Genomic DNA, 12,892 nt, shown 5'->3' with positions numbered 1-12,892 from the left:
TTCATACTTATGAAATGGCTGCCAAAACCTTCCACATTAGCAGGAAGAGCATGACTTTTTAGATAGTTTCTATGAAAGAATGAGAAGCTTCTTTCTCAGAAACCCTAACATACATTTTTCTCATGTCTCATTGGGTTTCAAGCCCAGCTCTGATCTAATCCCAGTAACTAATGAGATGAGATGTGAAGATGGCCTTAAATTAATCCCTGGAGCTTGTGGGTTATTGGGTGGGGTGCAGTGTCAGCATGTCCAGAAGCACAGAGTCTGCATAGGGGAGAGGCAGATACCCAAAGGAAAATCAGATTCGGTTACCAAGAGAATCCTGAGAGTTGACTGCATTCTAGATGGCCCACATTAAGAAATGCCTCAGCGGCTGGCTTCCACACATACACACATCACAGTTGTCAGAATCTTCACAGTCGAAGGTTTCTTTTACAACTGATTTACTTTCTGGACGTCATGTTTTGACAGATTCTATCTGCTAAGAAACTGAGAACATTGTTATAACTAACTCATTTTTGCATTTTCATGCATGAGAAGCTGGTATTACCACAATGAGTTTATGTAATTCAGCCTAAAGCAATAAAATGGATGTTTTAGATAGCCTGGGAGACCTGATAGGAAGTAAATATACAATTGCAATTAGAAATACTGAAATATTAAAAATAGCTTGATGACTCTCAGGAGTCCAGGGTCCTGTTTGGGGTCACTTTTGTCAAATATACATCCTTAGGTCAGGATTTGAGCAGATCTTTCTTGGCAAAGGCAGAAAATGAAGATGAATAATTCACTGCACACACAACTGAGGGTAGAATTGCCCTTTGGTGTGCCTCACCCCACCTGGCCCTCCTTCACTTCCTGCTTCACTTCCTTTTTCCTCTAGTGATAGGATATCGCCAAGAGGCTCCCCTGCTGGAAAAGAGTATTTTGAAGTCACCAAACTTTTTCCTCTGGCTTTTTTGGTTTAAAACATAGTCATTATTCGGTATTCAGACAGTGTATTTATCAGGCAGTCCCCGATCTCAGTGGTTTAGCAAAGTAAACATTTATTTCTCATTCACACCACAGTGCAAAGTGGGCTGCTTGTGGGGTAGGTACTGGGCTCTGCTCCATGCGGTGATATAGGGAACCAGGCCTCTTCTACCTAAGGAGTTCCTAAGACCTCGGAGTTCTCCAGTGGCACCTTTAAATCCGATCTGTGGATGAAGGGCAATGATGACATATGGACAAAACACAGATGATTGTGTGGGCAGATTTCAGTGATCTAGCTTGGAAATGGTGCATATTTTTTCTGCCCGCATTCCACTAACTGCAAAGGAGGTGACACATGTGGTCTAATTGTGTGCCCAGATGGAAAAGGAACCAGGATTTGGCTAACCCATAGCAATCCGCTGCAGATAGAAAAATGCTTATTTAGAACCTTACTTTTCTCCTGATACAGGTACACAGGAACATTGTGAATGCCAGGATTTTTGAATCTTGGCATTTCAAATTGGGAGGGTCAAAGTCTTGACTGATGGAGCTGAATCCCTATTGAGTAACAGCTTGTATTGCAGTTAACAAAGAGTTTCTGCGAGATATGTTTTTACCCCAGAGGGCACTGCATTTATAGTCTCTGAGCACTCCAGGATTTCTAGAGAGAGCACACCAGTAACCAAACCCATAATGCAAGTAACATATTCATTTCCCTCCAGCTTGGAACGTGGACAGAGTTTGGTGGCTGTCTTGAATAGCAGGATTTGGTGTGCTGTTCTGAGGCAGTACCCTGGGAAGGTGGCAGGATCTCAAAGGGATTACTATGTGGTTTTGAAAGGGAGTTGAACCTAAGGGCTCAGATTTATACCGTTAAAGTATTCCCATGCCTCAAAAGCAGAGTCAGTGGACTGCAGGGGACAACGGCAGGCGGGGAGACTGGAGAGTGGACATGTTGGCATTAACCAGTAGGGACCAAAATTGGGAGGTGAGAGAATGGGGCCACTAGGCATTAAAAAAAAATTTGCTCTTCACAAGACCTTAATTACCTTCTATGGCCCTAAAATGGAGTGGAGGGGACTCAATGACAAATTAAATTACCAGCCAGTTTTGCTAGATGAGGCCATGAAATCAGACTTCTTTTTGTATAAAGAAAACAAAGAAATAAAAAAATTATTTTTCTTACTCAAGATGGGGGCTGCGAATTCATAGGTCTTACAATCAGAAGGGCTTTAATGCAGGAGTGTTAGTGGAATGAGCTCTCTGTAAGGTGAGAATACAGAGAGATCGTGGGCAGCAATGGAAGGTACTAGAGAGAGTGCTGGGAGAGCTAAGGTTCCCTTGGCCCCTCAAGACCCTTTTGGGGGCCCACACTTATACTAAGACAAGATTTGCCTTTTTCACTCTCATCTTTCTTTCCTCTATGAGTGTACAGTAGAGTTCTCCACAGGCAGCGAATCGAATGAGAAGCAGATATAAACATCCAGCTGTCTTCTCTTAAGCCAGGCATAAAAGAGATTTGCAAAAATGCAAATCACTCTTCTCACTAAATATCCTTTGTTTATGATTATATGATTACTTTTCATAAAATATTTATGCTCACATGCTTTTTATTGCTGTTTTACATGAAGTCATAAGTAAATATTCTTAAAATTTTAACTTCAAATAGAGTAAATATTGATAAATACAACCTACTTTTAAAAAAGCTCTTTAGGGGTTTCAATTCTTTTTAAGAATGTAAAGAGGTCCTGACACCAAAATGCTTGAGAGTGCTAGACTGGAGAATTCCATCAGAGCTGAGAAAAATTAAATTCCGCCATTTGTGGTCTAATAATTTCAGAAAATGTGGAGAACTAAGAAACTAGAGTTTTTCTTTCTAGAGAAAAATCAATAGAAGAGCAGTCACAATTAGCTAGGGGTTACGGTGTAGATGGCCATTGGTGGGATAACTAAATTTTAATAACACTTCATCCAGCAATTTGTAAACCTAAAAAATTACAATACTGCCACCTAGTGTTCCATAATGAAAATATTTTAATATTTATTTATTTTTCATTCAACTTATGATTGCTTCAGAACTGAAAGACTATAAACACTTTAATTTAATAGCATGCCCGGTATTTTTTTTTTAACATCTTTATTGGAGTATAATGCTTTACAATGGTGTGTTAGTTTCTGCTTTAAAATAAAGTGAATCAGCTATACATATACATATGTCCCCATATCTCTTCCCTCTTGCATCTCCCTCCCTCCCACCCTCCCTGTCCCACCCCTCTAGGTGGTCACAAAGCACCGAGCTGATCTCCCTGTGCTATGCGGCTGCTTCCCACTAGCTATCTATTTTACATTTGGTAGTGTATATATGTCCATGCCACTCTCTCACTTTGTCCCAGCTTACCCTTCCCCCTCCCCATATCCTCAAGTCCATTCTCTAGTAGGTCTGCGTCTTTATTCCCGTCTTGCTCCTAGGTTCTCCATGACCATTTTTGTTTTTTTTTAGATTCCATATATATGTGTTAGCATACGGTATTTGTTTTTCTCTTTCTGACTTACCTCACTCTGTATGACAGTCTCTAGGTCCATCCACCTCACTACAAACAACTCAGTTTCGTTCCTTTTTATGGTTGAGTAATATTCCATTGTATATATGGGCCACATCTTCTTTATCCATTCATCTGTGGAGGGACACTTAGGTTGCTTCCATGTCCTGGCTATTGTAAATAGAGCTGCAATGAAGATTTTGGTACATGACACTTTTTGAATGATGGTTTTCTCAGGGTATATGTCCAGTAGTGGGATTGCTGGGTCATATGGTAGTTCTATTTTTAGGTTTTTAAGGAAACTCCATACTGTTCTCTATAGTGGCTATATCAATTTACATTCCCACCAACAATACAAGAGGGTTCCCTTTTCTCCACACTCTCTCCAGCATTTATTGTTTGTAGATTTTTTGATGCTGGCCATTCTGACTGGTGTGAGGTGATACCTCATTGTAGTATTTGATTTGCATTTATCTAATGATTAGTGATGTTGAGCATCCTTTCATGTGTTTGTTGGCAATCTGTATAGCTTCTTTGGAGAAAAGTGTATTTAGGTCTTCTGCCCATTTTTGGATTGGGTTGGTTGTTTTTTTGATATTGAGATGCATGAGCTGCTTGTAAATTTTGGAGATTAATCCTTTGTCAGTTGTTTCATTTGCAAATATTTTCTCCCATTCTGAGGGTTGTCTTTTTAACTTGTTTATGGTTTCCTATGCTGTGCAAAAGCTTTTAAGTTTCATTAGGTCCCACTTGTTTATTTTTGTTTTTATTTCCATTTCTCTAGGAGCTGGGTCAAAAAGGATCTTGCTGTGATTTATGTCATAGAGTGTTCTGCCTATGTTTTCCTCTAAGAGTTTGATGGTGTCTGGCCTTACATTTAGGTCTTTAATCCATTTTGAGTTTATTTTTGTGTATGGTGTTAGGGAGTGTTCTAATTTCATTCTTTCACATGTAGCTGTCCAGTTTTCCCAGCACCACTTATTGAAGAGGCTGTCTTTTCTCCACTGTATATGCTTGCCTCCTTTATCAAAACTAAGGTGACCATATGTGCGTGGGTTTATCTCTGGGCTTTCTATCCTGTTCCATTGATCTATATTTCTGTTTCTGTGCCAGTACCATACTGTCTTGACTACTGTAGCACTGTAGTATAGTCTGAAGTCAGGGAGCCTGATTCCTCCAGCTCCGTTTTTCTTTCTCAAGATTGCTTTGGCTATTTGAGGTCTTTTGTGTTTCCATACAAATTGTAAAATTTTTTGTCCTAGTTCTGTGAAAAATGCCAGTGGTAGTTTGATAGGGATTGCATTGAACCTGTAGATTGCTTTGGGTTGTAGAGTCACTTTCACAATGTTGATTCTTCCAATCCAAGAACATGGTATATCTCTCCATCTATTTGTATCATCTTTAATTTCTTTCATGAGTGTCATAATATTCTGCATACAGGTCTTTTGTCTCCTTAGGTAGGTTTATTCCTAGATATTTTATTCTTTTTGTTGCAATGGTAAACAGGAGTGTTTTCTTAACTTCACTTTCAGATTTTTCATCATTAGTGTATAGGAATGCAAGAGATTTCTGTGCATTAATTTTGTATCCTGCTACTTTACCAAATTCATTGATTAGCTCTAGGAGTTTTCTGGTAGCATCTTTAGGATTCTCTATGTATAGTATCATGTCATCTGCAAACAGTGACAACTTTACTTCTTCTTTTCCAATTTGGATTCCTGTTATTTCTTTTTCTTCTCTGATTTCTCTGGCCAAAACTTCCAAAACTATGTTGAATAATAGTGCTGAGAGTGGGCAACCTTGTCTTATTCCTGATCTTAGTGGAAATGGTTTCAGTTTGTCACCATTGAGGATGATGTTTGCTGTGGGTTTGTCATATATGGCCTTTATTATGATGAGGAAAGTTCCCTCTATGCCTACTTTCTGGAGGATTTTTATCATAAATGGGTGTTGAATTTTGTCGAAAGCTTTCTCAGCATCTATTGAGATGATCATATGGTTTTTCTCCTTCAATTTGTTAATATGGTGTATCACGTTGATTGATTTGCGTATATTGAAGAATCCTTGCATTCCAGGGATAAACCCCACTTGATCATAGTGTATGGTCCTTTTAATGTGCTGTTGGATTCTGTTTGCTAGTATTTTGTTGAGGATTTTTGCATCTATGTTCATCAGTGAAATTGGCCTGTAGTTTTCTTTCTTTGTGTCATCTTGGTCTGGTTTTGGTATCAGAGTGATGGTGGCCTTGTAGAATGTGTTTGGGAGTGTTCCTCCCTCTGCTATATTTTGGAAGAGTTTGAGAAGGATAGGTGTAAGCTCTTCTCTAGATGTTTGATAGAATTCGTCTCTGAAGCCATCTGGTCCTGGGCTTTTGTGTGCTGGAAGATTTTTAATCACAGTTTCAATTTCATTGCTTGTGATTGGTCTGTTCATATTTTCTATTTCTTCCTGGTTCAGTCTCAGAAGGTTGTGCATTTCTAAGAATTTGTCCATTTCGTCCAGGTTGTCCATTTTACTGGCCTACTGTTGCTTGTAGTAATCTCTCATGATCCTTTCTATTTCTGGAGTGTCAGTTGTTAATTCTTTTTTCATTTCTATTTGTATTGATTTTAGTCTTCTCCCTTTTTTTCTTGATAAGTCTGGCTAATGGTTTATCAATTTTGTTTATTTTCTCAAAGAAACAGCTTTTAGTTTTATTGATCTTTGCTATTGTTTCCTTCATTTCTTTTTTATTTATTTCTGATCTGATCTTTATGATTTCTTTCCTTCTGCTAACTTTGGGTTTTTTTTGTTCTTCTTTCTCTAATTGCTTTAGGTGTAAGGTTAGGTTGTTTATTTGATATGTTTCTTGTTTTGTAAGGTAGGATTGTATTGCTATAAACTTCCCTCTTAGAACTGCTTTTGCTGCATTCCATAGGTTTTGGGTCATCGTTTTTTCATTGTCATTTTTTTCTAGGTATTTTTTGATTTCCTCTTTGATTTCTTCAGTGATCTCTTGGTTATTAAGTAGTGTGTTGTTTAACCTCCATGTGTTTTTGTATTTCTTACAGATTTTTTCCTGTAATTGATATCTAGTCTCATAGCACTGTGGTCGGAAAAGATACTTGATATGATTTCAATTTTGTTAAATTTACCAGGGCTTGATTTGTGATGCAAGATATGATCTATCCTGGAGAATGTTCCATGAGCACTTGAGAAGAATGTGTATTCTGTTGTTTTTGGATGGAATGTCCTATAAATACTAATTAAGTCCATCTTGTTTAATGTATCATTTAAAGCTGGTGTTTCCTTATTTATTTTCATTTTGGATGATCTGTCCATTGGTGAAAGTGTGGTGTTAATGTCCCCTACTATGATTGTGTTACTGTCAATCATATGGCTGTTAGCATTTGCCTTATGTATTGAGGTGCTCCTATGTTGGGTGCATAAATATGTACAATTGTTGTATCTTCTTCCTGTATTGATCCCTTGATCATTATGTAGTGTCCTTCTTTGTCTCTTGTAATAGTCTTTGTTTTAAAGTCTATTTTGTCTGATATGAGAATTGCTACTCCAGCTTTCTTTTGATTTCCATTTGCATGGAATGTCTTTTTCCATCCCCTCCCTTTCAGTCTGTATGTGCCCCTAGGTCTGAAGTGGGTCTCTTGTAGACAGCATATATATGGGTCTTGTTTTTGTATCCATTCAGCCAATCTATATCTCTTGGTTGGAGCATTTAATCCATTTACGTTTAAGGTAATTATCGATATGTATGTTCCTATTACCGTTTTCTTAATTGTTTTGGGTTTGTTATTGTAGGTCTTTTCCTTCTCTTGTGTTTCCTGCCTAGAGAAGTTCCTGTAGCATTTGTTGTAAAGCTGGTTTGGTGGTGCTGAATTCTCTTTGCTTTTGCTTGTCTGTAAAGGTTTTAATCTCTCCGTCGAATCTGAATGAGATCCTTGCTGGGTAGAGTAATCTTGGTTGTAGGTTTTTCTCCTTCATCACTTTAAATATGTCCTGCCACTCCCTTCTTGCTTGCAGAGTTTCTGCTGAAAGATCAGCTGTTAACCTTATGGGGATTCCCTTATGTGTTATTTGTTGTTTTTCCTTTGCTGCTTTTAATATTTGTTCTTTGTATTTAATTTTTGATAGTTTGATTAATATGTGTCTTGGCATGTTTCTCCTTGGGTTTATCCTGTATGGGACTCTCTGTGCTTCCTGGACTTGATTAATTATCTCCTTTCCCATATTAAGGAAGTTTTCAACTATAACCTCTTCAAATATTTTCTCAGTCCCTTTCTTTTTCTCTTCTTCTGGGACCCCTATAATTCGAATGTTGGTGCGTTTAATGTTGTCCCAGAGGTCTCTGAGACTGTCCTCAATTCTTTTCATTCTTTTTTCTTTATTCTGCTCTGCAGTAGTTATTTCCACTATTTTATCTTCCAGGTCACTTATCCGTTCTTCTGCCTCAGTTATTCTGCTATTGGTCTCTTCTAGAGAATTTTTAATTTCATTTGTTGTGTTGTTCATCACTGTTTGTTTGCTCTTTAGTTCTTCTAGGTCCTTGTTAAACGTTTCTTGTGTTTTCTTCATTCTATTTCCAAGATTTTGGATCATCTTTACTATCATTATTCTGAATTCTTTTTCAGGTAGACTGCCTATTTCCTCTTCATATGTTAGGTCTGGTGGGTATTTGCCTTGCTCCTTCATCTGCTGTGTGTTTCTCTGTCTTCCCATTTTGCTTAACTTACTGTGTTTGGGGTCTCCTTTTCACAGGCTGCAGGTTCGTAGTTCCTGTTGTTTTTGGTGTCTGTCCCCATGGCTAAGGTTGATTCAGTGGGTTGTGTAGGCTTCCTGGTGGGGGAGACTAGTGCCTGTGTTCTGGTGGATGAGGGTGGATCTTGTCTTTCTGGTGGGCACGTCCACTTCTGGTGGTGTGTTTTAGGGTGTCTGTGGCCTTATTATGATTTTAGGCAGTCTCTCTGCTAATGGATGGGGTTGTGTCCCTGTTTTGCTAGTTGTTTGTCATGGGGTGTCCAGCACTGTAGCTTGCTGGTCATTGAGTGGAGCTGGGTCTTGGCGTTGAGATGGAGATCTCTGGGAGATTTTTGCCGTTTGATATTACGTGGAGCTGGGAGGTCTCTTGTGGACCAGTGTCCTGAACTTGGCTCTCCCACCTCAGAGCCACAGCCCTGATGCCTGGCTGAAGCACCAAGAGCCTGTCCTCCACATGGCTCAGAATAAGGGAGAAAAAAAAGAAAGAGAGACAGAAGAAGATAAAATAAAATAAAATAAAGTAAAATAAAATAAAATAAAGTTATTAAAATAAAAAATAATTATTAAGAAAAAAAATTTTTTTTAAATTTTATTTATTTATTTTTGGCTGTGTTGGGTCTTCGTTTCTGTGCGAGGGCTTTCTCTAGTTGCGGCGAGTGGGGGCCATTCTTCATCGCGGTGCGCGGGCCTCTCACTATCGCGGCCTCTCTTGTTGCGGAGCACAGGCTCCAGACGCGCAGGCTCAGTAGTTGTGGCTCATGGGCCCAGTTGCTCCGTGGCATGTGGGATGTTCCCAGACCAGGGCTCGAACCCGTGTCCCCTGCATTGGCAGACAGATTCTCAACCACTGCGCCACCAGGGAAGCCCCAAAATTTTTTTAAGTAATAAAAAACAAACAAAAAATGGACAGACAGAACCTTAGGACAAATGGTAAAAGCAAAGCTATACAGACATAATCACACACAGAAACATACACATACAGACTCACAAAAAGAGAAAAAGGGGAAAAAAATATATATATTGTTGCTCCCAAAGTCCACCTCCTCAATTTGGGACGATTTGTTGTCTATTCAGGGATTCCACAGATGCAGGGTACATCAAGTTGACTGTGGAGCTTTAATCCGCTGCTCCTGAGGCTGCTGGGAGAGATTTCCCTTTCTCTTCTTTGTTCACACAGCTCCTGGGGTTCAGCTTTGGATTTGGCCCTGCCTCTGCGTGTAGGTCGCCTGAGGGCGTCTGTTCTTCACTCAGACAGGACAGGGTTAAAGGCGCAGCTGCTCCGGGGACTCTCAGGCCGCGGGGGAGGGAGGGGAATGGAGGAGGGGCAAACCTGCGGCGGCAGAGGCCGGCGTGACGTCGCGCCGGCGCGACGTCGCACCGGCGCGACGTCGCACCAGCGTGAGGCGCGCCCTGCGTTCTCCTGGGGAAGTTGTGCCCGGATCACGAGACCCTGGCAGTGGTGGGCTGCACCGGCTTCCGGGAGGGGCGGTGTGGAGAGTGACCTGTGCTCGCACACAGGCTTCCTGGTGGCGTCAGCAGCAGCCTTAGCGTCTCATGCCCATCTCTGGGGTCCGCGCTGATAGCCGCGGCTTGCACCCATCTCTGGAGCTCCTTTAAGCGGCGCTCTTAATCCCCTTTCCTCGCGCACCAGGAAACAAAGAGGTAAGAAAAAGTCTCTTGCCTCTTCGGCAGCTCCAGACTTTTCCCCGGACTCCCTCCCGGCTAGCCGTGGCGCACTAGCCCCCTTCAGGCTGTGTTCAGGCAGCCAACCCCAGTTCTCTCCCTGGGATCCGAAGCCCGAGCCTCAGCTCCCAGCCCCGCCCGCCCCGGCGGGTGAGCAGACAAGCCTCTCGGGCTGGTGAGTGCTGCTCGGCGCCGAGCCTCCATGCGGGAATCTCTCCCCTTTGCCCTCCGCACCCCTGTGGCTGCGCTTTCCTCCGTGGCTCCGAAGCTTCCCCCCTCCGCCACCCGCAGTCTCCGCCCTCGAAGGGGCTTCCTAGTGTGTGGAAACCTTTTCTCCTTCACAGCTCTCTCCTACTGGTGCGGGTCCCATCCCTATTCTTTGTCTCTGTTTTTTCTTTTGCCCTACCCAGGTACGTGGGGAGTTTCTTGCCTTTTGGGAGGTCTGAGGTCTTCTGCCAGTGTTCAGTAGGTGTTCTGTAGGAGTTGTTCCACATGTAGATGTATTTCTGATGTATTTGTGGGGAGGAAGGTGATCTCCGCGTCTTACTCTTCTGCCATCTTGAAGCCCCTCCGCCCTGTATTTTTAATGTTTATTTCACCGAACACATACACTTTAAATATCTTCCCTCATTTCCTTTGATAGTTAACCTCTTCTTTCTTCTTAGGATTAGGATAATTGGAGAGGGTAGGATTTCAACCTAGTTATACCTCATTCCAATCTTGTGTTTCTGTCATTACACAGTGTAGGATGAATTACTGCTGTCTTAGGGGAACTGAATTAGTAACTCTCCTCACTTTGATTTTTCCTAACTCCTCTTTTCACAGGCATTAAAAACAACAACTTAATTTTGGATGAATTTTAGTTGTACAGAAAAGTTTCAGAGATAGTACAGAGTATTCCCGTGTATCCCTCTCCCAGCTTCCCCTGTTGTCAACATCCTGCGTGACTGTGGTCCATAGGCTGAGTGTCTGGCACAGTGGATGAGAAATTGCACATCAAGCACGTGACTGTGAAATTTCAGAAACAGAAGCTTGGGGAGCAGGGAGGGTGGGCTGGGGCACAAAACAGGTGACATATGGAAGACTAGGACTTGGATTGTCACCAGACTTCTCAGTCGCCACACTGGAAGCTAGAAAACCCTAAACCGATGCTTTCAAAATTCCGAATAAAAATTATTTCTATCCTAAAATCCCATAGTAGCCAAACTACATATCAAGGGTGACATTAGAATAAAGATAATTGCAGAACTACAGGGTTTCAAAAAACGTGCCTCCCATGCCCATTTTATCAGAAAGTTATTCAATGATTTGTTTCTCTAAAAAGGGAAAGGAACAAAAGAGGGAGAAAGCCCAGGAGACTGGTGAGGGAAGTTAAAGACTACATAGCTCTGTGGCTGCCTCAGAAACAAACAGTGCAGAGTGCAGCAAGCAAACAGAGGTGTTTAAACATGGATTCATAGTCCTGTCAGACTGTTTGGGGATAAATTAGTGACAAGAATAGAGGAATTTAAATATAAAATCCAGACAGTTCATGAACCCTGGAGAAAATGAAAAGTTGCCTGTAAGCATGGTATACCACACAGCTCAGCTTTGAGCCATACACAGTCAAATTCATGTAAATATCGAATATTTATTTAAACAGAAGAGGTAATCTAACCACATTGGGTGGATGGAGGAAGTGGAGAGAGAGAGAGCACACATGCTAGGATCTTCCACCCTTATATCCAGAAGCCAATAGTTACTACCTAAAATTGAAAAACAAATTAAGAGGCACCAATCTCAGCCTATTATTTGACAACATGGGAATAAATATCAGAAGAAACAGTTGAAAATGGTGACTTCTAGGGAGTGGGGATAAGGAATTGGGAGGAATTGGCCAAGGGAAAGTTCTAGTAGGATTATGTGACTTTTAAAAACAATGTCCATGTGTTTCATTAAAAGGGAAAAGATTAGATGAATGGGTGCACTGCCAAAGCAGGGACCTGGTCTGTCCCCACTCTGTTAACAATCGGGGAGTGTCCGGAGAAGAACAGTATAAATGGTCCCCCTGAACCAAGTGTCTTGGCTTCAAATCAAGGCTGTGGCCAGTCAAGTGGGATGCTTTAATCAGGCTCCCTTCTTGTTTGCATACTCGTTTGCATTCTGAGACTTCGGTCAGGGTGAGAGTTCACTTACTGTTTGCACAGCTGCTGGACTCCCCTGCCTGAAGGGTGCCGCTCTGTTGCCTGAGTGTTCCGGTCGGGTGTCTTCTGAAAGCATGGATTTTCCTGCAGGATTCGGATGGGGGGCAGTCTCCTCAGCTTATCAAGTGGAAGGCAGGAGAAGCTTCTTCCCCTTCTCCAGAGCTGGGATGGCTTACTTCTCATGGATTCTGTATGTCTGGGGAAGAAGGTCGGGTGAGGAGGCAAAAAGAAGAGAAGGAAAAGGGCTGAAGAGCCCATAACTGCATAAATGAAACTATCCCTTTTCACATAGAAGAGACTTGCTTCCCATGTCCCTTTCCTTAGGCACAAGGGTGGTGGTGACGAGGGGCTGAAGACCCCGCTGCGGCTGTAATTTTGGTCCGTTCCAGCTTATGTGAGACATCAGTGTACACTGGACCAGCTGCTTTCATCACTGGTTTCTTGAACACATTTTCCATAACCTCCCTAAAAATGATAACAACTTCTCCTATTGGTTAGAAAAATATTGACTAAATACCTTCAGGGAGTCCAAGAGACATCACTGAAGGATGTTCTTCAGTTGGGAGAGGTTCCCTGTTCTATTTCAAGGCACCCGCATTTCCTGGGTGGCTGAGAATGAACTGTGAGATGGCAAAGAGCGCCCAGAATGGAGGTGGAGGTCTGAGTTCTGGTCTCCAGCCTGCCAGGCATGAGCTTGTGAATCTGTTCTCCTCCTCGAGTCTCAGCTTCTTCCTATGTACAATAGGAAGATTAGATTAG

General features: G+C 41.8%; 1 protein-coding gene across 1 annotated transcript in view; it reads left to right on the top strand.

The window, feature by feature from the left end:
• The first annotated feature begins 9,580 nt into the window (after positions 1-9,580).
• The window catches only part of LOC137763513 (cytosolic beta-glucosidase-like), a 144,459-nt gene continuing 141,147 nt past the window's right edge, over positions 9,581-12,892 (top strand). The window contains 1 exon segment of the mRNA XM_068541996.1: positions 9,581-9,764. Within this exon segment, the coding sequence (XP_068398097.1) occupies positions 9,581-9,764 (184 nt within the window).

Source organism: Eschrichtius robustus, chromosome 4 (assembly GCF_028021215.1).
Source record: "Eschrichtius robustus isolate mEscRob2 chromosome 4, mEscRob2.pri, whole genome shotgun sequence".
Lineage (NCBI taxonomy): Eukaryota > Metazoa > Chordata > Mammalia > Artiodactyla > Eschrichtiidae > Eschrichtius > Eschrichtius robustus.
This window is presented reverse-complemented; position numbering and strand designations above follow the sequence as displayed.